The 26,593-nt window shown below is 38.9% G+C and overlaps 1 protein-coding gene across 7 annotated transcripts in view; it reads left to right on the top strand.

The window, feature by feature from the left end:
• LTBP1 (latent transforming growth factor beta binding protein 1) overlaps nucleotides 1-26,593 on the top strand; it is a 423,359-nt gene that overhangs the window by 200,493 nt on the left and 196,273 nt on the right. For all 7 annotated transcript variants that reach the window (XM_029231490.1, XM_029231496.1, XM_029231494.1 and 4 more), the window contains 2 exons: nucleotides 17,260-17,484; nucleotides 18,662-18,936. In XM_029231490.1, coding sequence (XP_029087323.1) covers nucleotides 17,260-17,484; nucleotides 18,662-18,936 — 500 coding nt within the window. The remainder of the gene's footprint in view (nucleotides 1-17,259; nucleotides 17,485-18,661; nucleotides 18,937-26,593) is intronic.

The raw sequence follows: 26,593 nt of genomic DNA, 5'->3' as shown, positions 1-26,593 counted from the left end.
GAAATAAAAACAGCAAAACAAAGTTACAAACATTAAAACCGTTAAAAATCTTTAGTAAATAGACGTGTGAAATCAACATTGTTATAGTTTAACCTGATTGCAGGTAGAATATTACAGCTTAGAAGTTATTTTGAAGCTATTAAAGTGGTAGTAATGTTTAAGAACAAAATCCAGGTTTGACAAGATGTGAATTTGGATATGTTCATATACTGCTCTTGATGTTAATAATTGATAAACTCTTGTTAGAAGCTTCATCTATTGATATACTCAGCAATTCAACGTCTCTTCATTGGATACCGGGAGCAGAGTAGTGAATGAAACAACATGCAGTATGCTGCATGACCTGACTGGTGATAAGGATATTCACGCCCCTTCCTTGCCAATGCACTGGTGTGGTTTCCCCTTTTATATGTTCCCACTGTATCCTAATCAGGGAGATTATGCAGATGGCTAACATTTGCTGAGGGCTTCCTGTGTGCTGAGCACTAAGTGCTTTGAATATATGACCTCATTCAAGCCACACAACAACCATATGAGGGGTTACAATTTTTATGCTCATTTTATAGGTGAAGAAATGAGGGGCAGAGAAATGTTCAATGACTTGTCCATGGTCATACCACTAAGAAATGGTGAAACTGTGATTCGCACCCCCTCGAGATCGGCTTCCAGGCCCTTGCTCTTAGTGCCTATGTTCCCTGTCCTCCCCATGATAAGATGGTTACATTGCTTTAACTGGCTCATATGGTTTTCTTGTTGATGATATCATCTAGCACATTGCCTGTTACATACTAAGCAATTGCCCAATATTAGTTGAAAGCATGAGGAAAGAATTACTAAGAAAGATACAATTACATGCTTGAGGATGTTCCTTGCAGCCTTACCTGCAGTAGTTAAAAAGAAATTCAGGCAATGTAAACAAATAATAAAGGAATGACTATGTAATTTACCATCTGTCAGCTTAATGGGATATTATGTAGCTATTCAGGCTCTGTAGCAGCTTATAGCATGGAACAGTATCATGGCTATATAGGGACAAAAGACTGCAAATGTGAACTGTGGTAATCCTAACTGTAACCTGGATGCCCCTCTAGTCATTATCATTGCAGGTATAGATAATATAATGATAATGATAAACCCAAGTTATGCTAGCCCCAAACCCTTCATCCCTACTGTACCCCTTGCAAGAGTGCCTGAGGATCTCCAAGGGTACTCTCCCACTCCCCACCCAGTGCTGGTGAGCAGCTTTCACCACAAAACATCTGCCCAGGTCTTCCTATCCAGACCCTTCAGGGGCCACTACAGATGGAGCCCCGAGAGAGAGCCCCAGCCCTGCCCTGTGGAAGGTCCCTCCCCGGAACACCCAGCTCTGTGCCCTGCCTGACCTCTTTTCATGTTCAGATAGGTGTTTGGTAGCCTGTAGAACTGAGAGAACAAGTCTTTATCGAACGCCGTCCAGCTCCTAGGCCCCAAACCAAGATTCTTTTCATGCCCAGAGTCTCACAAACATGATGAGATGACAGAAGGTAAGAGCCAGGAGGGCAGGTTATCTTGGTTTGCTTTTTTTTTTTTTTTTAACATCTTTATTGGAGTATAATTGCTTTACAATGGTGTGTTAGTTTCTGCTTTAAAACAAAGTGAATCAGCTGTACATATACATACATCCCCATATCTACTCTCTCTTGCATCTCCCTCCGACCCTTCCTATCCCACCCCTCTAGGTGGACACAAAGCACCGAGCTGATGTCCCCATGCTGTGCAGCTGCTTCCAACTAGCTATCTATTTTACATTTGGTAGTGTATATATGTCCAGGCCACTCTCTCACTTTGTCCCAGCTTACCATTCCCCCTCCCCGTGTCCTCAAGTCTATTCTCTACGTCTGCGTCTTTATTCCTGTCCTGCCCCCAAGTTCTTCAGAACCTTTTATTTATTTATTTATTTTTAGATTCCATATATATGTGTTAGCATACGGTATTTGTTTTTCTCTTTCTGACTTACTTCACTCTGTATGACAGACTCTAGGTCCATCCACCTCACTACAAATAACTCAATTTCATTTCTTTTTATGGCTGAGTAATATTCCATTGTATGTATGTGCCACATCTTCTCTATCCATCCATCTGTTGACAGACACTTAGGTTGCTTCCATATCCTGGCTATTGTAAATAGAGCTGCAGTGAACATTGTGGTACATGACTCTTTTTGAATTATGGTTTTCTCAGGGTATATGCCCAGTAGTGGGATTGCTGGGTCGTATGGTAGTTCTATTTTTAGTTTTTTAAGGAACCTCCATACTGTTCTGAATAGTGGCTGTCTCAATTTACATTCCCACCAACAGTGCAAGAGGGTTCCATTTTCTCCACACCCTCTCCAGCATTTATTGTTTCTAGATTTTTCGATGATGGCCGTTCTGACTGGTGTGAGACGATATCTCATTGTAGTTTTGATTTGCATTTCTCTAATGATTAATGATGTTGCGCATTCTTTCATGTGTTTGTTGGCAATCTGTATATCTTCTTTGGAGAAATGTCTATTTAGGTCTTCTGCCCTTTTTTGGATTGGGTTCTTTCTTTCTTTGATATTGAGCTGCATGAGCTGCTTGTAAATTTTGGAGATTAATCCTTTGTCAGTTGCTTCATTTGCAAATATTTTCTTGCATTCTGACGGTTGTCATTTTGTCTTGTTTATGGTTTCCTTTGCTGTGCAAAAGCTTCTAAGTTTCATTAGGTCCCATTTGTTTATTTTTGTTTTTATTTGCATTTCTCTAGGAGGTGGGTCAAAAAGGATCTTGCTGTGATTTATGTCATGGAGTGTTCTGCCTATGTTTTCCTCTAAGAGTTTAATAGTGTCTGGCCTTACATTTAGGTCTTTAATCTATTTTGAGTTTATTTTTGTGTATGGTGTTAGGGAGTGCTCTAATTTCATTCTATTGCATGTAGCTGTCCAGTTTTCCCAGCACCACTTATTGAAGAGGCTGCCTTTTCTCCACTGTAAATTCTTGCCTACTTTATCAAAGATAAGGTGACCATATGTGCGTGGGTTTATCTCTGGGCTTTGTATCCTGTTCCATTGATCTATATTTCTGTTTTTGTGCCAGTACCATACTGTCTTGATTACTGTAGCTTTGTAGTATAGTCTGAAGTCAGGGAGCCTGATTCCTCCAGCTCCATTTTTCTTTCTTAAGATTGCTTTCGCTATTCGGGGTCTTTTGTGTTTCCATATAAATTGTGAAATTTTTTGTTCTAGTTCTGTGAAAAATGCCAGTCGTAGCTTGATAGGGATTGCATTGAATCTGTAGATTGCTTTGGGTAGTATCATCATTTTCATAATGTTGATTCTTCCAATCCAAGAACATGGTATATCTCTCCATCTGTTTGTATCATCTTTAATTTCTTTCATCAGTGTCTTATAGTTTTCTGCATACAGGTCTTTTGTCTCCCTAGGAAGGTTTATTCCTAGGTATTTTATTCTTTTTGTTGCAGTGGTAAATGGGATTGTTTTCTTAATTTCACTTTCAGATTTTTCATCATTAGTGTATAGGAATGCAAGAGATTTCTGTGCATTAATTTTGTATCTTGCTACTTTACCAAATTCATTGGTTAGCTCTAGGAGTTTTCTGGTAGCATCTTTAGGATTCTCTATGTATAGTATCATGTCATCTGCAAACAGTGACAGCTTTACCTCTTTTCTGATTTGAATTCCTTTTATTTCTTCTTCTTTTCTGATTGCTGTGGTTAAAACTTGCAAAAGTGTGTTGAATAATAGTGGTGAGAGTGGGAAACCTTGTCTTGTACCTGATCTTAGTGGAAATGCTTTCAGTTTTTCACCATTGAGGACGATGTTGGCTGTGGGTTTGTCATATATGGCCTTTATTATGTTGAGGTAAGTTCCCTCTATGCCTACTTTCTGGAGGGTTTTTATCATAAGTGGGTGTTGAATTTTGTCAAAGGTTTTCTCTTGCTTTGTTTCTTGACGTTTGCTAAGGGCTTAGAACAGTGCTTGGCCATGGCGGACATCGAATAAATGTTCACTGAATGAGCCAACACCACTTTTTGAGCTTCTGGCCTTTACTTCTCACCTCACTGGAACTGACGGGGACAGTGATAGACCAGCAGAGCAGAATAGCAGTTTCTGCAGTGATGGAAATGTTCTCTGTCTGTGCCGTCTAACAAGTGTTGTTCAATTCCTTTTTTGTTTCCTCCTGCCCCTACTCTTCCTCTCATGTCTGTGTGTCCTCCTTTAAAAAAAAAAAGGCGGCTTGGTAGTTTCTACTCATATATTTCGATCCCTGAAGGAGTTCATGAGTGTACCTCATCTGTAACTGGCCAAACCTCCATCTAAGTTAGGGTTCCATTAGCACATCTGGTGACTAATTATGAGAAATGTTTCTGTGGAAGAAGGAAGGAAGACTTGGGACAAGACTATGTGGTGAGACTTGAGGGACACCTCTAGGTCCTTCCATCATAAGAGCTATGTGGAAAAGAGCGCTGCACCAGGGCTTAGGAAAATGTGGTCTCACATCCCATTTCTGTCACAATCTGGCCCTGAATCCTAAGCACACACAGTCTCTGTAACTCACTCTTTGTCTGTAGGGTAAGGTGATTGAATTAGGTTATTTAGCAGGTCCTTTTTAGCACCTCTGTGGAAACTATAGTGTGTTCTGGAGGATAGTTTGAAGACTACTGTTTTAGTACAGATGGTCCCAAATTTACAGTGGTTTGACTTACTTTACAGTGGTGTGGAAGCCATGTGCCTTTGGTAGAAACTGTACTTTAGATTTTGAATTTTAATTTTTTCCTGGGCTAGTTATAGGCAGTAGGATCTCTCTCATGAGGCTGGTCAGTGGCAGCCAATGCAGCTCCCAGTAGCCACACCATCACGAGGGTAAACAACCAATATACACACAACCCTTCTCTGTACCCATGCAACCATTCTGTTATTCACTTTCAGTATAGTAATCAATCAATTAGATGAGATAGTCAACACTTTATTATAAAATAGGCTTTGTATTAAACCATGTTGCTCAACTGTAAGTGTTCTTAGCATGTTTAAGGCAGGCAAAGCTAAGCTAGGTAGGTTAGGTGTATTAAATTCATTTTTGACTTCTGATATTCTCAACCCATCAACCAATCTCAAGATGGGTTTGTTGGGACGTAACCCCTTTGTAAGTTGAGGAAGATCTGTGTGTGCTAAAGTTAAACAGCATCAGAAGAAAAATGAGGAGTGTGTTACAAGAGGTAAATGCTGCATTGTTTTTCCATCTCAAGTTTTTAGGGAATTAATGGCAACATTTTTTTGTTGAGTTCTTGTCTGCAAAATGCTGTTGTATGAGAAATGTGGGAGATACAAAGTTGAGACCATGGACTCTTTCCTACCGTATCCAAAATCTAGTAGGAGGAAGAGAAACAAAAAAATAATTATAATACAAGGCAGATTGATAAATGACACAGAAATTATATTAGATGCCCCCCACCCCATTTGCAAATCCTTCTAGGATTCTTCCTATTCAGCATCTTCCTCTCTTTGGAGGAAAGTTTCTTTATTGGAGGCCATATTTAGACCTGACTTGAAAGGACTCCAGGAATTTTTACTGGCTACCAAGACAGGAGGTTTTAGTGCAGTTTTGTGTTCTCAAGTTAGATATGTACGTCAAGGTTTTGACTTGGCAAATATTTTAAAATTCTAAATTTAGATTAATCTGTAAATCTATCCTGAAGGTTCAGGATAAATAAATAACAAGCAGATCATTAATGAACTTGGTGAGAGTATGAACTTGGTCTCTAGACCAAGTTTGCAAATTACAGTGGTGCAGTACATTTTTTGATTTAACATCTTTATTGGAGTATAACTGCTTTCCAATGGTGCGTTAGTTTCTGCTTTATGACAAAGTGAATCAGCTGTACATATACATACATCCCCATATCTACTCCCTCTTGCATCTCCCTCCCACCCTCCCTATCCCACCCTTTTAGGTGGACACAGAGCACCGAGCTGATGTCCCCATGCTATGCGGCTACTTCCCACTAGCTATGTGTTTTACATACGGTAGTGTATTTATGTCCAGGCCACTCTCACTTTGTCCCAGCTTACCCTTCCCCCTCCCCGTGTCCTCAAGTCCATTCTCTACATCTGCGTCTTTATTCCTGTCCTGCACCTAGGTTCTTCAGAACCTTTTATTTATTTATTTATTTTTAGATTCCATATATATGTGTTAGCATACGGTATTTGTTTTTCTCTTTCTGACTTACTTCACTCTGTATGACAGACTGTAGGTCCAACCACCTCACTGTACAAATAACTCAATTTCATTTCTTTTTATGGCTGAGTCATATTCCATTGTATATATGTGCCACATCTTCTTTATCCATTCATCTGTCGATGGACATTTAGGCTGCTTCCATGTCCTGGCTATTGTAAATAGAGCTGCAGTGAACATTGTGGTACATGACTCTTTTTGAATTATGGTTTTCTCAGGGTATATGCCCAGTAGTGGGATTGCTGGGTCGTATGGTAGTTCTATTTTTAGTTTTTTAAGGAACCTCCATACTGTTCTGAATAGTGGCTGTCTCAATTTACATTCCCACCAACAGTGCAAGAGGATTCCATTTTCTCCACACCCTCTCCAGCATTTATTGTTTCTAGATTTTTCGATGATGGCCGTTCTGACTGGTGTGAGGTGATACCTCATTGTAGTTTTGATTTGCATTTCTCTAATGATTAATGATGTTGAGCATTCTTTCATGTGTTTGTTGGCAATCTGTATATCTTCTTTGGAGAAATGTCTATTTAGGTCTTCTGCCCTTTTTTGGATTGGGTTGTTTCTCTCTTTGATATTGAGCTGCATGAGCTGCTTGTAAATTTTGGAGATTAATCCTTTGTCAGTTGCTTCATTTGCAAATATTTTCTTGCATTCTGAGGGTTGTCTTTTCATCTTGCTTATGGTTTCCTTTGCTGTGCAAAAGCTTTTAAGTTTCATTTGGTCCCATTTGTTTATTTTTGGTTTTATTTCCGTTTCTCTAGGAGGTGGGTCAAAAAGGATCTTGCTGTGATTTATGTCATGGAGTGTTCTGCCTATGTTTTCCTCTAAGAGTTTAATAGTGTCTGGCCTTACATTTAGGTCTTTAATCTATTTTGAGTTTATTTTTGTGTATGGTGTTAGGGAGTGCTCTAATTTCTTTCTTTTACATGTAGCTGTCCAATTTTCCCAGCACCACTTATTGAAGAGGCCGTCTTTTCTCCACTGTAAATTCTTGCCTCCTTTATCAAAGATAAGGTGACCATGTGTGCGTGGGTTTATCTCTGGGCTTTCTATCCTGTTCCATTGATCTATATTTCTGTTTTTGTGCCAGTACCATACTGTCTTGATTACTGTAGCTTTGTAGTATAGTCTGAAGTCAGGGAGCCTGATTCCTCCAGCTCCGTTTTTCTTTCTCAAGATTGCTTTGGCTATTCGGGATCTTTTGTGTTTCCATATAAATTATGAAATTTTTTGTTCTAGTTCTGTGAAAAATGTCAGTCGTAGTTTGATAGGGATTGTATTGAACCTGTAGATTGCTTTGGGTAGTAGAGTCATTTTCACAATGTTGATTCTTCCAACCCAAGAACATGGTATATCTCTCCATCTGTTTGTATCATCTTTAATTTCTTTCATCAGTGTCTTATAGTTTTCTGCATACAGGTCTTTTGTCTCCCTAGGAAGGTTTATTCCTAGGTATTTTATTCTTTTTGTTGCAATGGTAAATGGGAGTGTTTCCGTAATTTCTCTTTCAGATTTTTCATCATTAGTGTATAGGAATGCAAGAGATTTCTGTGCATTAATTTTGTATCCTGCTACTTTACCAAATTCATTGATTATCTCTAGGAGTTTTCTGGTAGCATCTTTAGGATTCTCTATGTACAGTATCATGTCGTCTGCAAACAGTGACAGCTTTATTTCTTCTTTTCTGATTTGGATTCCTTTTATTTCTTTTTTTCTCTGATTGCTGTGGCTAAAAATTCCAAAAGTATGTTGAATAATAGTGGTGAGAGTGGGCAACCTTGTCTTGTTCCTGATCTCAGAGCAAATGCTTTCAGTTTTTCACCATTGAGAACGATGTTGGTTGTGGGTTTGTCATATATGGCCTTTATTATGTTGAGGTAAGTTCCCTCTGTGCCTACTTTCTGAAGGGGTTTTATCATAAGTGGGTGTTGAATTTTGTCAGAAACTTTTTCTGCATCTATTTAGGTGATCATATGGTTTTTCTCCTTAAATTTGTTAATATGGTGTATCACATTGATTGATTTGCATACATTGAAGAATCCTTGCATTCCTGGGATAAACCCCACTTGATCAGGGTATATCATCCTTTTTTTTTTGACATCTTTATTGGAGTATAATTGCTTTACAGTGGTGTGTTAGTTGCAGCTTTATATAAAGTGCATCAACTATACATATACATATATCCCCATATCTCTTCACTCTTGCGTCTCCCTCCCTCCAACCCTGCCTGTGATCCTTTGAATGTGCTGTTGGATTCTCTTTGCTAGTATTTTGTTGAGGATTTTTGCATCTATGCTCATCAGTGATATTGGCCTGTAGTTTTCTTTTTTCGTAGCATCTTTGTCTGGTTTTGGTATCAGTGTGATGGTGGCCTCATAGAATGAGTTTGGGAGTGTTCCTCCCTCCGGTGCAGTACATTTTAAAACTCATTGTTAATATTGTGTACAGCTTAAGTGGTATTACTTGGTTCTTGAGAAAGCATTTTGCAATGACATTAAAGAAAATGCCCTGCTACAGTAGTTAAAATGACTTCGTGTCCCTGGAGATAGTTGCAGTGATACCACTGTAAAAGGTATGGTCTTTAAGGATGAAGCATGTCATCATTTTTGTGAAACCTATCTCCCTGTCCATTAGTGTACAGCACTATCATTTCCCCAATTATGTTTACATAATTCTCCCAAGTGAAGTCAGCTTTGCATAAACCTCTGGGCATTTTATTAACTGCGTTGTTACGAAGTAGGCAACTTATGTTTGAATCAGTGTCTGATTATACATTAAAATAAAAACAAAGCACACCATGTAACAGATTAACCCTTTCCCTAAATTGCAAGTGGCTGGATATGTATTTGTCCCTTTTAAAAATTTTATATCATGCCAGTTTCATTAGATGAGATGAGGAAATCTGAATTTCACTCTACTAACTTGGTTAGCGTTTTGAGAACTTTAATTGTAGGAATAGAACTTTAATTGTAGAAACCTGTGGATTATGTCATTGGACCACCCCCTTTTGCAGAGGAGGGCACAGTAATCCACAGAATGAAATGATTTGCCCCTACCCCAAAGTGTGTGGGACTGGTGTGTTTACTCTGTAGCCTGCAGATGTTGCTGTGTTATTCCTAAGGGTAAAAGAGCCCAGGGTTTGCGAGTTATTGAGAGCAAGCCTCTGTGGATGGAGGATATAAAGTGGAATTTTGTGATTTGCTTGATATAGGAAGCTCCGTAGGTTATGAAAAATATGAAACTAGATCAAATTAGATAGCCCACAGCTATGGTGAGGTTGATGATCAGTGAGCAGAAAGCCATAAACAAAGTTGAGATGATGAATGGTCTTATCCCATATAGGAAGCTCTGATGCATGTGTGGGTGGTAGGGCTTCCTATCTCCTGGATTATAAACAGAACATGCTATCCAAGCATTCGCTAATGTGCACCAGCATTAAAAATTAGATTTGTGGGATTTTTGTTTGTATTAAGGTTGAGATATTGCATTTGTTGAAATGTGAATTTCCTTTAATTCTAGTCCAGTGTACTTGAGCATTTGATAGATGGGGATGGGATGAAAATGGTCATCTTAATTTCCAGAGCAGGTAAAACAAAGAGATTGTCTATGGCAGCAAAAAGTATGGTGGGTGCATTTTTAGCTTTTGTGGAAGCATTTTCTCTTTGCTCCAAGATTTCTTTAGACTCTGTTTTTCCCTTTTACATGTACTATGAAGAGCATTAGTCTCATAATGTTACACACATTGTATTATTGTACCTTTTTCTTCTTCTTCTTTTTTTTTTTTTTTTGCTTAAAACAGTAGAGATGTATTCTCTCACAGTTCTGGAGACCAGAAGGTCAAAATCAAGGTGTAGGCAGGGCCACGCTCCCTCTGGAGGCTCTAGAGGAGGGTCTGTTCCTTGCCTCTTCCCGCTTCTCATGGCTGTTGGTGCTCCTTGACTTCTAGCTGCATCATTCCGATCTCTGCCTCAGTCATATTGTCTCTTCCTCTTCGGTCAAAGCTCCCTGGCCCTCGCTCTTAAAAGGACCTTGTCACTGAAATGAGAGGTCACCTGGATAATCCAGAACAAGTGCCTCCTCTCAGGATTTCTAATCGCATTTGTTTTGCATTGTAAGGTGGTGTTCACCCATCTACCACATGAAGTAATATTCAGATTCTGGACATTCACAGGACATGGGTGTATCTTTTGGGAGACCACCGTTCCACCCACTACGATTATCATGCCCATATGTAATCAATATAAAGAATTTTTTAAAAGTCCTCTTATCTGTAGAATCATTATCTATTTGAGTCTTAAATTAAACCTTCCAGACTTTAACTTCAATCTGGCTAAGGTCCAGAAACTCAAAGCCAGGTTTACAGTGTACATTTCTTGTGTATACAATAGATGATTCTACTTACCCTTACTTATCCTTGTTCTTTCTCTTCCCCTGGTTCTGTCTCCTGTGATTCATAATCTGTCCTGGTCCCAAGTATTAACTTACTTACATTTTTCCTGTTTACTGTATTATAGGCAGCCCTATATCCTTGTGGAAAGAAACAGGAATCTGGCCCTGCTTTGTCTCTCCACCTAGCTTTTCTCACTTGCTCTCCTCTTCTGACATTCCCACCACATCAGCCTCCTTTCAGTTTCTGGACCTTTCTAAGCCATGTCTCACCTCAAGGTCTTAGCTCCTATTATTTCTTCTTCCGCAAACATTGTTCTGCCAACTTTCACATCATGGGATTCTTCTCCCTTTAGGTTTAGGTGAAATGTCACCTCCTTGGACAGGTTGTTTCAGACAGCGTGTTACTTGAATGTTTTCTTGGTTCAGCCTGGGACTCAGTATACGTTAGAATTGGCTGTAAGCAGTTTTGGAGCACAGTAATGATAAATCTGTGCATTCAATAAAAATACTCAAACTTAGATTTTCGTAAATGCCTACTAATCTCTGTACTTCCTTTCTTGGCTTCTGTGTAAGACGAGGCCTCCTCAGTTCCTCTGTCGTTGCTCCAAGGGAACGTGACTTCCATCTTGGCTTTCAGCTTCAGTTGCTTTATTTATTTTATTTTATTTTTTGGTGTGGCAGGATGATGCATACTGAATTAAAAGGCAAAAATGCAGGTTTTTAAAAAGTGGGTTAGGTTCTTAAAGTGAGCAGTGGTTTGCTGTGGCATTTAATTATTATCTGACATAGTTGTTATCTGAAAGCTTTAAATAGCTACATTTTTAACCTACTTTCTGGCTGAATAGAATCTATGGGTACCCTTTAAAAGAGGGCGATGTAGGTATATTGAGGGAGAAATAAAATGGTACCTTGTACTTTCTAAAAATGTTATTGCTTTCTTTTCACCCTGCAAGGGACATCAAACAAAATGTTGAAAGCCTTTAAGGGAATGTTATTCTCCTAATCAGAGACAAGTGGGAAAGTTGAAGTAGCTATTCAAATCAAAATCATGTGTATGTCTGTTCTGTGAAATGACAGATGTAAGTTTTCCTTCAGATGGAGGTTTGTTTTCCCTGTTCTGCCTTAGCCACAATAACTTGAAACAGTCTGTCTGCTGGCACACAAAGCGAGGGGGTGGGTGGAGGGGCCCGGGTGTTGCTGTAGGAAAGTCAAGTACATTCTTAGAGCGCCTTTTGGGGACAAGCAGCTGAAATATTTTTATAGTCAGCTAAGATAACAGGGAAGAATGAGAGTCTAGCTTTTTATAACTCAAATCTGCAGAAAATTCGGTTTTCCCATATTTGTATCCAAGTCAGTACCTATTCATTTAAAACTAAGTTCCAATTTGTGGCATAGACTGTGAATATTATCCTGTCAGCCCAGTTTCTTGAGTCCTGCAAGTTGTTTTACAGACCATTGTGAATGGTGGAATGCACTGAAATGCTGGGCATATTTAAAGCCTCCAACTTTTTCTTCCAGCCTGGATCCTTTTGCTCATTGTGACCTTTTATAGTTGTACCATGAGATACTTGGAGTGGTTGTCATGATATTCCACTTTCTGGAATAACAGGCTGAAGGCCCATATACCTCTTGTTATTTGCTGTAGGTCCCAGGTGACCGTATGATGCAATGTAGTGAATTATGGTGATGGCCAGCAAAATGTCAAGCTGACAAGGTTATGGAATTTCTCAGCCAGCATTCTACATTACACCTTCCAGTTATATGTTCTAAAATATATGTGCCATAGCTAGACTTACAACCAGCATTCCACAAGCCAGCCTTAAAGATAACTTATTCTTTTTCCTCTTCATATGTTGAGAAAGTTTTATAGAACGCTGGCTGCACAGACTATATATCACCAGGTGATGTTTTGAGAGTGGCGTGAACTTTTGAAACAGAAAGAAACTATTCATAGTTAAATACTTAACTTTTGTAGGTTGATTTTAAATTTGTTTTCTTTGACATAAAAGACCATTTAACTTTAAAAATAGCACCTGCCACAAAGAACTCAATGTACAGTGAGTGAGCTGGGGCAAAGAACTTTAAATTATAATTTAGATTTTGTGAAAATGCTGGAACAGGAGAATAGGTATTTTATTTCTCATTCATAAATGGTTATAAATAGTGGCCTGTTATTGGTTGGATTAAGTCAGCAGAAACGGTTTCCTTTATGACCAGAGAGAAACAGGGTTATTGGAGTTCTCTTCTGGGATTATTGCTGTATCCACTTAGACTAGTACAGTTCTTGAAATATTTGTGTGGAAGCTATCTCAGAGGTTTAAAAATAGTTTTGAACAAAGCTAATTAAATTCATGTTGGATTCCAAAATCTGCTATTGATATTAGAAATAAAAGTCAGCTTCTTTGTAAAAAAAAAAAAAAAAAAAAAAGATGATAACATAGATGAAGTTATTTTAATAAAGATTAAAGGTAGTCCTCTTTGCATGGTGATGCAGGACCATAAAAATAACCATGCAAGCTGTAACTGTGCAAAACAGTCTTAATAATGGGAAAATTACTAGTTCTATCACCTTAAAATTTTTTTTTGTCAAAACATTACAATTGTTTTACTGTAGGTGATGTATTTATAGGGAAAGGAAAAAAAATGGTAAAGCTGATATTTATCTAGTGCCCTGTAATTTAAAATGTTAGAAACACTGAGAATTAAAGTGTTTTCTTTCTTCGAGTAGAACTTAACAAGAGTAGTTAGAACATTTTTGCTTTCTTCTCATATACTTTATGATGTGGAGTATCTCTTCTTTGCCTTAGTGAGCCGTTATACTCCTTCCCAAGTTTGAATCAGGTTCCAGTATGTTACCATTATGCTTTCAAAGTTGTGGAATATCTGTGAGTTCCTTTAATGTTATTTCCTTTGGACCATCTTTATCCTACATCACAACCACTTTCCAATTTCGCTTCCAGTGTCACCACTTTTCATTTCTTTGCTGCGCTTTTTTGTTGTTGCTGTTGGCCCTTTTGACTATACACTTCTGTAAAACGTCATGCAAGTTTATCAATGTAAAGTGAGGAGGCAACACAACTACCTGCTTTGCTGTCTGTGCATGAATTGAATAACAGATATGCTGGGATCAATCGCCAACAGCCTCTGAAGGAAGTGACATGATTGATTACTGATCATGGTGCACATCTGTTATTTATGTAGTGGTTTGTGGACCAAAGAGCTAGCAGTGAAGTTTGTACTTTATGCAGTTACCTAGTTAATATTGTGGCAAATGAAGTTCAAACCGTGTTGTTGGGGGATTGAAGTTATTTAGCTAAACTGCATTAACTGAAATTCATGCATATTGGAACCATACAAAGTGAGGAATGCTTGTATTCCAGTTATAAATTATTTGTAGTATTGTGAAATCTTGGCCAGGCTCCCTGTGTCCTTCCCTGTTACACACTGAACCCATCCAGCGTAGCCAACCTGTCATTTAGAAATTCAATTCAGAATTGAACTGGGAGTTACAAAGTCTTTGACTTAACCTCAGAGTCAGCTTTGACTCTTCTTCTTACTCTGCACCTCAGTATGGATCAGACACTGGTGGAACCATATTCCAGACCCTATCCAGCGTGGGCAGTTTTGACTTCATCTGCCACATAGTGAGATCCTGGACATAGTTCTAGGTGCTTACCTTGGTCATCTTTTCCAGCTGTTTCCTTTCTCCTTCACTGTCTTCCCTCTTCTTTGGCTTGCTGTTTATTTCCTGTGTCCTATCTCCATGTAGTACTGATTGCCCATCTTTTTTTTTTTTTTTTTTTTTTTTTTGCGGTACGTGGGCCTCTCACTGTCGTGGCCTCTCCCGTTGCGGAGCACAGGCTCCGGACGTGCAGGCTCAGTGGCCATGGCTCACGGGCCCAGCCGCTCCGCGGTGTGTGGGATCTTCCCGGACCGGGGCATGAACCCGTGTCCCCTGAATTGGCAGGCGGACTCTCAACCACTGTGCCACCAGGGAAGCCCACTTCATGTTTCTTTTAATTCTTGTTGCCATCATCCTAATCCATGGATTTTTCAACTTGTCTTTCAGTTAGTTTAATAGTCTCCTATCTGACTGCTCCACCTAGGTCACTCTCCTTTCCAGCTAATGCCACATGCTATCACAAGAGTAATCTTCCTGGAAAATTTTCTCCTTGGGGGTCTACAAAATAACTTGCTAGGGCTTCCCTTTATCCATTGTCTGACTTAAGCCTACATCTCCCAGTTTATCACCTGACCCCTTCACTCAGGAATCTGGGGTTTCAACAAGATAGACTTTCTCATTATCTCCCAAATATGCCTACCTCCCCCTTTCTTACACACTATCCTCCTAGGATATAATCCTTTCTGTTTTTCTGAAGCCTACCTAGCTTCAAAGTCTTATCTCAAATGAGCTCTCCTGTAAAGTCTATTTTGACTTCCCAGAAATGACTTTTCACTGGAGTTCCACAGAATTTACTTTTTCCAATGTTACTTATTTGTATTTTTAGTTATCATATATTACCTAGTAGTTCCAGTTAGCTTTTACTTTTTTCTGTAGTATGTAGAATGGTATTTGACAAAGTGGTAGCCATAAATGTGTTCATTCTTTCATCTAGTATTTTTTTCTTTTTTTTTTGAGCTGCAGCCTTTTTTCTAAAAGCTGAGCTACATGCTAGAGGTAAAACATTAAAGTCCCTGACCTCACAGCACTCTAGTTGAATGAGGTGTACGGAAAAGTAGTCAGGTGATTGTAATGCAGTAAGCCAAGCAGCATGATGAGCAGTGAATGAGAGCCCACGGAAGCACAGAGGAGAAGCACCAAACCTAGATGAGGGGCAATTAGAAGTGCTTCCAGGGAACTGAGGTTTAAGCAGTATCCAGAAGGTGAGTAGGAGTTAGGTAGGTGACGGGGGACATATGGAAAGAGTGTTCCAGGCCAAGGACACAGGGTATATAAAGCTTAAGGAGGGGTGAGAGGCCCTGTCCACTGAGGAACTGAATCAAGGTCAGTGTAGCTAGATTGTAGGGAATGATGTTTCAGAGAGAACAGGATCTCTATGATGAGAAAGATGTGGGAATATTTGATGAATGTTTAGAAGGCAGGACCTGGAGATGGATGTTTGGGTGGGTGAAAGAATAGAGCAGCCCTCAGGTTCCTGTTAAGGGTCTCTCAGTGAATGGAGATGTTAGGGGAAGATGATCAAGTTCCATTTAGGACATTGTAAGTTTGAGATGCCTGTAGAAGATCTATAGGAAATAAACAGTAGCAGACAGTGTGGAGCACAGCAGAAAGCTTTGGCTAAGAAATATAGTTTTGGGTGACATCATCATATGACAGGCTGAAATCAGAATGTATGGAGTTAGTAAAGCAGAAGATTTTAAGACCAAATCTTGAAGCACATCAGTGTTTCAAGGGTAAGGAAAGAGTGGAGTCTGCAAAGAATATTAAGATACAGTGAACAAAGAGGAAAGAGCAAACTAGATGGGTTGAGATGTCACAGAAGCCAAGGGAAGACTGAAATCCATCCATTGGATTTAGCAACATGGAGACCATTAGTGACCTGAGTAAGAGGAGTTTCAGCATAGGAGAGGTGTGGGGAAAGGGAAACACAACGTGACCCTGGCTGGCTGGTAGTGAGTGGAGAAGTGAGCAGACAATTCTTTTGGAAAGTTTGGTCATGGAGGAGAGGATTGAAGCAAAGTAGAACCTGGAAGAAAATGGAGTTGAGGGGCTATTTTTTAAGCTGCTGGAAATCCGATCAGTTCAAGGGCTGATAGGAAGAATTCATTCGTGATAAATAGGTTGGCCTGAAGTTGAATTTAGCCAGGATTTAAAACTCCTTTTAAAATTCTTCACCCAAACATGTCCTTTTATCTTTTGGTATTCTAAATAACTTTCCAACTATTAATCACTGCTACTTCTAGGTTTCACTGTGGTCTTGTTATCCCAATGAGATTGCAAATTCCTGTAAAGCAGGATTCAAACTATTCTGCTCCCTTATTCTGGGTAGCACTTATTTCAGTGTCTTATGTAGAGAAAATTCTCAACAGATATTATTTTTAGCACTCTCCTTTGTTTATTCTTTGAGGAAATATTTAATGTCCACTGTGCGCCAGACATTATTCTAGGTGCTGAGGATACAAAGGTCATTAAACTAGGCATATTCCTTTCCCCCAAAGAGTTTATAATCTAGGGAGACAGTAAATAAACTAGTAATTAAATAGGAAAACACAGTAATTATAGAATGCAAGAGATATCCTGAGTGGCTACTTTATATATATAAAGTAGCTTTATATGTATAAATATATGTAATACATATATTATATGTATAAATATACATGTATATTTTTTCCCATGAATTCTTGCCACCATTGTGGGTGAACAACCACAAGCAATTAGAGAGCTAAATGACTTACTTAAGGTGGAAAGAAAAAGATAGTAAAAAAAAAAAAAAAAAAGGAAGTATTTTTGTCATAGTGTATACTCCTTTGTTTACCATTTCTAAAGTCATTGGGAATATGATGGCTGTGCTTTGGGGGAGTTTTGTTGGTTGATTGTTACTTGGCATTTGAGAAACTAACCACTCTCCACATTTTCTCTTTTCCTTTACAGTAATTTGCCATCTTCCATGTATGAATGGAGGCCAATGCAGTTCAAGGGACAAATGCCAGTGCCCTCCAAATTTCACAGGGAAGCTTTGTCAGATTCCGGTCCACGGTGCTGGCGTGCCTAAACTTTATCAGCATTCCCAGCAGTCAGGCAAGGCGTTGGGAACACATGTCGTCCACTCAACACATACTTTGCCTCTGACCATGACCAGCCAGCAAGGAGTCAAAGGTAAGCTGATTATTTTGATTTTGCCCATTCATCAGAACTCTGTTAACATGCCAAACCCATACAGAAGCCAAGTGTCTGCAGGGCTGGTATTGGAACAGAATATGGGCCCAGGTATATGGTGCCAGTGCTTTCTAGGCTGTAGGGAATGGTATCTAGGAAATAAGAAAATGGAGCCCATCTTTCTCTGGTGATGCAGAACCAAGAGCTGATAAACACACATGGCACTGTTCTGGTAGGTCCTGGGAAATGGAAAGATGAACAAGATGGTGTTCTGGCCCTTATGGGATTAATAAACGAGAAGATCACACGATACCTGCTGATGAACACCAAGTCTATTTTGTAGTCGAAGAGCTCTTGGTTTTAGTTCTAAACAATCTGTAACCTCACCTCCCTGGGCCTCAGTTTATTCATCTGTAGAGGAAGGTAAACTAGGTCACTTGGAGCTCAGAAATTCTATGACTAATTCATTCTTTTCAACCTGGCACCTCTTACACATGCACAACTTTTAAAAAAGGAGTCAGAGAAGTGTTACTGGCTCTTATTCTTTAAAACCTGAATCTTAGCATCAGAAGATGAAATTCTGTGTGAAAGCTGCAGAGAAAGAAAATAGAGATGTAAAATATCACACTTTGGTATTTTGTGTGTGTCACAGGAAGCACAAAAGTATGTACACACCAGGTTTAAGGGTAAGAGAACTATGCTTTGCGAAATTGTGTTGTAAATCCCACAGTCTCTACGATGGAAACTTTGTGAGAAATTCAAAAATAATCAAACTCTTGAGTCTTTATTACTCTTGTTTGATAGAATGTATGACCACAAGTAGCACAAATTTCGTAGTTTTATGACTCCTCTGAAAAAAATTTTTGTCTCATGGATCTGTTACTGTGAGAAGTTTAAATTTCTCTTTGTAAAAGCAGTTTTATTATTTAAAGTATATAAATTCAGGATTAATTTTTGAGTGTCCCCTTTTACTCTCAAGAGTTTTTTAATGGCTGTGCAGCAAAAATAGATACACACTAAAAATGTATCATTTATCCCAGGTATAATGTATATGTACTTAAGTATATGTGTGTATATAAAACTTAGTTTCATGCTGACTAGCATGAACATTTACTTTCATCCTGATGTGCGTATTAATTATTTATGACTGATAAGTTTTCTTCCCAATCTGTTTTAGTGAAATTTCCTCCTAACATAGTCAATATCCATGTGAAGCACCCTCCTGAGGCCTCAGTCCAGATACATCAGGTTTCAAGAGTTGATGGCCCAACAGGCCAGAAGGTAAAAGAAGCTCAACCAGGCCAGTCCCAAGTCTCTTACCAAGGGCTTCCTGTCCAGAAGACTCAGACGGTCCATTCCTCATACTCCCACCAGCAAGTCATTCCTCACGTGTATCCGGTGGCTGCTAAGACGCAGCTTGGCCGGTGCTTCCAGGAGACTATTGGGTCGCAGGTGAGCAACACTGCCCAGCCCATTTTAGTGATGTGTTCTAGGTATAGTCTCATTGTAGTAGGAAAGACAGACTTGGTAGAAATAAGTTTTTTGTAGAAGGGGTTGGCAAAATGACCTGTGGGCCTGTTACTGTAAATAAAACTTTATTGGACACAGCCACACCCATCATTTACATACTGTCTATGTCTGCTTTCATGCTATGGACAGAAGGATGGTATACTTTCAATGAGGTCATATGATCTGAAATGCCTAAAATATGGTCTGCAAAGCCCTTTTCAGAAAAAGTTTGCCATAATTTGTCATCTTTTATTTTCTTATACAAATTTATAACTAGAATGGCAATGCATGAGTTGTTTGAAGTGCATTTTAAATATCATTGGATTTATGTGTAACTTTAGGTCTATATATCGTAAAGTGAGAGAGAGGCTGACTTCTCTTTAAAACTCATCACTGAATGTGCATAGTAAAAGCAACATAAAATTACTGGTTCCTCTACCCCAGTTACTTGGTGCTTCCTGCTTTGGAGTTATGTGATAATGACATAGCTTTGTCCTATGGTTCTTGTCCTGTCACCTGATTATGGTTTGAACCCCCTGTGAGAAAAATAGGCGAGATCTATTTTTTTATTCCTGCTGTTACCTGAATATTCAAAAAATTGTGTGTGTGTTTGTGTGTGAGTGAAATATCTGTTGGTAGTAGAATCAATCGTTCTTGCTTTTGAAACCTGGAGAACACTTTTAGGTGCTGGGCAAGTCCATGGTTGGGTCATCCCCTTTCTTCTAGGGGAGGAGGTAAAATTGGTTTGTAGACCAGAATGGAAAGAACAGCCATGTAGAGTTATAAGACCTTGGTTAGAGCCATGGGCTCAGCACTTGGTGGCAGGGAACCAGCTTCCTTATTTGTAAAGTGGAGACAAGAATATGGGGCTTTGTCAAGATTAGACAAGGTAATGTGCCATGCTCTGCAAATGTTACAGAACTATGCAACTACTAGCTTAGAAGACACTTACCTATTGATAGAGTCAAACATAAAAAGAGAGCAGGTGATTGCTTATGTCATGTAACTTCAGTAAGACAGGGAAAGCTTGATGCCCCACACAACCTTGGTCTGCCTGCGGAGCCTGAAATGCCCACTTAAGAGGGACCTTTTCCTTCCTCAGTTGAAGACCAGGTTTAAACACATGCTTTTTGGAGAAGGAATATCATCAGTTTACACTTAGCTTAGAAGTAAAGACTGGATTACTGTGTTAAGGGCAAGTTTTTATAGGGGCAGTGGGGCTGAAGTAAACCTCATACGCTGCACAGTTTGCCCCAGACAAGCCTTGGAGAAGGAGGATAAATTTGGTGCCATTTGCATTGTTTAGTCATTTCAGCTTAGGTTGGTCATGAGAAAGGAAAAAAGCAGGTCCTTTTAAAATTCTGTGCCCAGTATCCTTCTCCCTAGTTTCCACGTTGGAACACAGATGGTAAAAAGCAAGAAAATGAGATGTCAACAGACGTGTTATTCTTGTGCATATAATCGCAGGCAGATGATTGCCAACTAGGAAGGACATAAACAGATTATTTACTTTTAGGCCTAAGCTGGACTACACAATCCACGTGAATTGGATAGTTGGTGGAGTTACCCAAATAATCCAAACTCGGTGGAACACTTTTTTGTCTTATCTGGATACTTCTCTGACTTTTGGTCTGTATGATCCAGACAGTGATCTCAATACTTAATTCATTTTGCATGTGTAGTAACTAATACACAGCTTCAAAATAAGACCTGTTTTGCGAAAACACTCTCAGAAGATATTTGCTTTTCCTGTTGGTGAGAAATATTGCTGAATGCCCATGATTGTCCAGTTTGTGCAATTAGGATGATCCAAGCATTAAAAAAAAAAATTACTGGCAAATTGTCAATAGTATATAAGATGTATCCTACAAAGGTGTTTGGAAATATTTGTGCCTTCTTGCTGTGGTTGGTGTGCAAACATAGTTACAGAGGGAGGTACAGGTGGATTTTAAATAAATGGCAGAAACGACTGCATAAATACTCACTAGTGCTTTGCTCAGTGAGAAAACTCTTATTAGATGCAGATTACAACTACTGAGACCTTCATGTCATAGTCATCAGTAAGCACCTATGTTTATGTACTGCCATTAGAGGTCATATACAAAACAAATTTAGTAGAAAAAGCCCTTGTTTCTGTGGCACATTCTAAAAATGAGGCAGTAAACTTGAGGTTGAAAAGCCAACATGAACTGTGATCAGTGTATTTAAATTCATGGGAGCTTCATAGAATAGAATTTCAGGAACTGCTTGGATGGTGGAGGAAAATGGATGATTGGTTAGGAAACTAAGCTCACAGAGAAGTGGGGGAGAAATTAAACAGAAGAGAGAGAACACTGCAAGAAACAGGTAAGGAAGAAGTGTCAGAAGAGACCAGAGAAGTAAAGTAGTTTAGAGTTCCTGGCAGGCTTTGGCACAGATATGAAGCCTTTTAGACCTGAGGCATAAGGCAAAGTAAAAGACTTGGTATCAAGGTAAAAATCGCATGATGCCCCGTTGATCAGGTGATCAAACTCAGAATCATTAAAAGGGGGACAACTGATATCATATGCCTCCTGATGGGATACAGTATGAAGCAACACAGTATGAAGTGTAGAGCAACACCTTAAGCAACACCTTAACCTCCAGCTCATAGGGAATACTGAGGGTGAAGAAACAAGCCAAAACTATCATACTGCCTCACATCAGAAAGAATGATAATGTAGGGTATTATTGCTTGGTTTCTTCATATCGTTAAAAAATAGATTGACTTCCTCAGAAAGAGACTAAAGGGAGACAATAGCACATATAATATATGAGCCTTAATCATATCTTGGTTTAAAAAACATCAAAACCCAGCTCTGAAAGACATTTGAAGAACAATTGAGGAAGTTTAAATACGGACTGGATATTAGATGGTATTTTGGAACTATTATTTTCTTAGGTGTGATAATGGTGTTAGAGGTATGTAGGGTAGTGTCCTTATTCTTGAGTGAGGAATGCCATGATGTCTGTAATTTACTTTCAAATGCCTTTTATACACAAATATAACAAAATTGTAAAAATTGTTGACTCTGAGAGGTGGGAAAGCAAGTGATCACTGTATTATTCTTTGAATTATCTCAGCATATTTGAAAATTCCTTATGAGGAAAAGAAGGAAAATGTGAACATTTCCTAGACTTATGAATAGAATAATTTTATGATGAACTTAAAAGCTCTAAGTTTAATACATTTAATGAACTTTTAGAAAATTTTAAAAGTTTCAACTTTTGAATGAGATGGGAGTGGACGTGGGGTGGTAGACATGAGGAGGTCAGGGAAGAGAAGTTGGCCTTAGTGCAATTGTGAAATGATCAGGGTCCAATCTAAGAAGTAAATTTAAAGATGCAGAGATTAATGCAGAGGCTTTTGTGAAGAATCCAGCATCAGGATTTGATTATGGACTGTTGTGAAGAAAAAGATGGTGCTGAGTTGGAGTATTCTGAATTCCCTGGCTTCAGAAATCAGATAAATGCGCTCTCTGATTGATTAACTGACCCTTGGAGGGGAGGATTGTGAGGTAAAGATGAGTAGCTACATCTTTGTTTTAACCAGTTGCATCTTTGATTGATGTCAAGAATCAGGTATTCTTGAATATCAATCATGGAGTCCAGTGCTGTTTTAGAGATGAAGTGAGAGAGGATTAATGGAGAAAACTCAGTGGTCAGTGACTAGACTTAGTGATGATAGTTAAATTAATAAGAACAGAGATTGTTTTGGCTTGGATTATAAAGTGGAACGAGGAGGAATAATGGGATTGGAAATATCTAAAGTGTTTTTCACCTTGATGGAAAGTGTCAAGATAAAGGGGGAAATACCTTTCCTATTGTAGAAAGTGATGTTTCATCTTTCAGAGTCCTAAAAATAATTTCTTGTTCTTAAGATTATATAAACTGTTGATTTCTGTGTGAATCAGGCTGGGTACAGGCATCACTAAATTCACTTTAAAGTATTAGAAGAATAGAAATTAATCTAATAGAACGTACAGGGTGGCTAAGAGGAATTGGTTTCTTGAATGTAAATCAAGTTTGAAGTAGCTGAAAAGTCATAATTTTGGCAGAGATAAGTATCTGTGCTGTCTGCAGTAAACAGTGGTATGCCATATATATTTGAAAACATTTCTGAGATTTTGCTCAATGTATAGATCAAATTAGAATTACATTTCTAGGGGTTATAATTACCAACTACTTTCAGTATAATCTCATGTTTTCATGTGCTTAAAACTTCAACATTTCCAGTCAAGTTTTCATCTCTAGGGAGAGGCCAAATTTCAGAAAAATACCCCTCAAATCTATTTTTGCATCACAGGGTCATCGAATGTGTACACTTTTTCCATTGTGCAAGGGTGTCCTTTATTTTAAACTGGTTCTCTTAACAGTGATTAAATTTGAGATTTATTTGGCATCTGAGTGTTTGGTTGTTTCAAACATGTTTTATTTATTGCCCAATTACTGGAAATAAATGTTTACAGTGACCTAATGATGTCAGATGGTATGAAAAGACCTTGTGTGAGAGGTAGGGTTCAGAGTCCAGCTTCCATGTTGGGTGTGCCATTGCTGCCTGCCTTGTGAAATCATATGCTTTTTGTTCATTGTGGAAACATGCCCCTTAATTAGACAGGAGTTACAAGATGAGACAAAAATTCAAGTGCCTCAAGACTTTCCGATTGCAAGTGCCAAAAGAGCAGCAAATTCCATGTATAAATACCTGAGTTAAATAAGGATAGAAATACTAGAAAACCTGAAGTAGATGTAAACAGAAGAGAGAGGGTATTTTTAATACAGCACTCTAGCACGGATAAAGATAATCAAATAACATACAAACCCACTTTGATAGTTGGCAACCATAAAATCCCCATAATGATTAAAAAAAAAAACCCATAGGTACAAAACGTACAAACTATAAGGTATAAAATAAGCTATAAGGATATACTGTACAACATGGCGAACATAGACAATATTTTACAATAACTATAAATGGAGTATAAACTTGAAAAATTGTGTGCCACTATATCGTATATCTGTAACATGTAATATTGTATAGCAACTGTACTTCAATTAAAAAAATACAGTTTAATTTACAAAACCATAAGAAACACTCTAAGATTAAATTCTCTAATATATGTTCTATAGAAGAAAACAAGCTTTATGTGGATTAGGAAGAAAAGGACCACTTCTTGATGGGAAATCCTGATATCATTGGAAAAACCTTTCTTTCCTTTAATTACTAGTCATATAAATTTTAAGCCCTGGGGCAAAAATTGAGTTAAAATGACACGAGAACAGTTTGGGATCCTCTTAGAGGTTCCAGAGGTTGTTCTAACAGTTCTTTTTGGACAGGAAGAATAGAAACAGAATGGGCCACTGGAGAAAAAGATTCTTTAATTGGAGATTGGTCTCTTTTGGCAGACAAATTCAATAACATCCTCAAGCTCTAAACCTTAACACTGGAACGAGCATACACACACACACAATTCTGAAATGCCAAGCAGATGCACTTTGCTTTTGTTTAAAAAAACTTTAAAAAAATAAGCATCATGGAGAAATTAACAGGAAAGTGTGAACTCACTGAAGTGGAAAAGTAACTGAGCTACATGGCTGAAAGTACTTTTTTAAAAAGTCTCAGGACTTTGAAGAAAAGTATTTCCTGGTTTCTTCCACACAGAAGCCAATGAGAAAGTAGAGAAACAGATGCCTGTCAGTTCCACACGGCAGAAAAAACAGAGATGGATAAGTAGAGATGTAGCTGTAGATATGGGCTGCAGACTTTGCAAATCTCTTCTCAGTGATGGAGAAGGAATTTAGTGCTCAATTAAGGGATCAGGACATGAAGTTCTGCTTAGAAACCTCTTCTTTGATTTCCTCAGACTCTTCTCTGCCCTGATGATGAGCATTACTGGGGTGAGGCCTGAAGCTATGATGAAGTACCAGTTTTATCCTGATGGGGGGATAATGCCAGCATGGTTGTAACACTTTCACTCTGGTTAATTCCCTAAATTGAGTCCATAAACTACATAAATAGATGAGAAGTCTAAACAAAGAATAACTATAAAACATTTTACCAAAGGCTCTTGGCCTCTTGTATCTGTGTTATCCCTTATGTGGGAAGGAGAACTGAGTCATCCAGGCTGGGTCAACAGTGGGTACAGGTGTGTATGTGGCTCTCTTCTCTTCCCCATTTCCCCAGGCCACATGCTCTTGGGGTCGGGGCCCTCCGGGTGAACTTGGCCTTCTTGCAGAGGGGCTGCTGGACAGTGATGAGGGAAGAAGGCAGGGCCAGAGCCACCAGATATCTGCCTTCTCCAGGAGCAGAGACCCCTGTGGGGGTGTGCTGATTGCATTTACTGAAGTTTGGCCTCCTTCAGGTGGAATAAGTCATAAACACCAGGCACTTCCTATGCCATCTGGGGTTTACTTCAGTATCCTACTCAAATAGTCCTTTGGCATAATCTAAGAAATATTTAACTGACTGTTAGGGAGTCTGGTTGTCCCCAGCAACTGTAAAATGGCCATCCTTGCCAAACCTTACCTGTGTCAACAGCAGAGGGTGTCACTGAAGGTGTCACATGCATCGCAGTGATAGGTCTTGGACCTCTGCAGTGTCGATTGGTCTTTCCAACCGCCTCTGCCAGATGGACCTTGTGCAGGGGCCCTCTTCCTTGGAGTTGAAAAGATCAATAAAGACAGGGATAAGACCCAAAGGGAAAACACACTGCACATGAAAGAGAACATGTCTCCATGTCACTGGGCTTCTGCCAGTGGCGGGAAGAACCGCTGGTTTTACTTGGATTGAGAATGTAGGACTGAGACATTAGGATAATCAAAATATAGATTCTTAGAACTGAAGTAGAGTACTTAAGAGAATGGGTGATGACCCAGACATTACCCTTCCTACTGCCTAATATCGAGTCTTTACCCAGGCCGATGTCTTCTGGGCACCAAAGAGGCTGTCAGCTTCAGGTGTTCACTTACCCTGACCTGTTTAATAGACAAGCAAGTTTATGTTTCTTCGATCCGCTCAGATGTTTTTCATTTTATTTATGATAAAGGCAGTGAAAATGCCTTTAACATGACATGGAATATCAAATTTCCATATTTTATACCTCTAAGGCTCACTGAAATAATATACCTATTAACTAGACTCCTGTTTTTTCAGAGGAGTAGGCATTGAAAATAATCATGGGGCAGTACAGAGTGGATGCATGTTGTGTCACTTCTGATGCTGACAAAGTGGCAAGATTTTGTGATCATTACATTTGAAGATGACAGTTCTGAGCACGTTGGAAGTGGTTTTAAGAGCCCGTGACTTGAACTGATGGCTGGTTTAGGCTCTATACGTTACAAAAATGTGTGAAGAGTCAAAGCTGGTATTTCTAGGATCTGATGTTGTTTCTTGGCTTTGTCTGCATTACCCCTTGGAATTGAGATTTGCTAAAATGAAGTGGAATCATCTGATTTGCTAAAAAACAAAACAACACAGTTCTTCAGAACCTGACCCATAAAGTTGTAGTGAAAAAAGCAACATTACCCTTTGTTGAAAGACAATAAAAGGATTCCCCAACTCTGTCCTGCACCTTCCCCCACA

This window comes from Monodon monoceros, unplaced genomic scaffold (assembly GCF_005190385.1).
Source record: "Monodon monoceros isolate NGI ecotype Baffin Bay Population unplaced genomic scaffold, NGI_Narwhal_1 Super_Scaffold_19, whole genome shotgun sequence".
Lineage (NCBI taxonomy): Eukaryota > Metazoa > Chordata > Mammalia > Artiodactyla > Monodontidae > Monodon > Monodon monoceros.
This window is presented reverse-complemented; position numbering and strand designations above follow the sequence as displayed.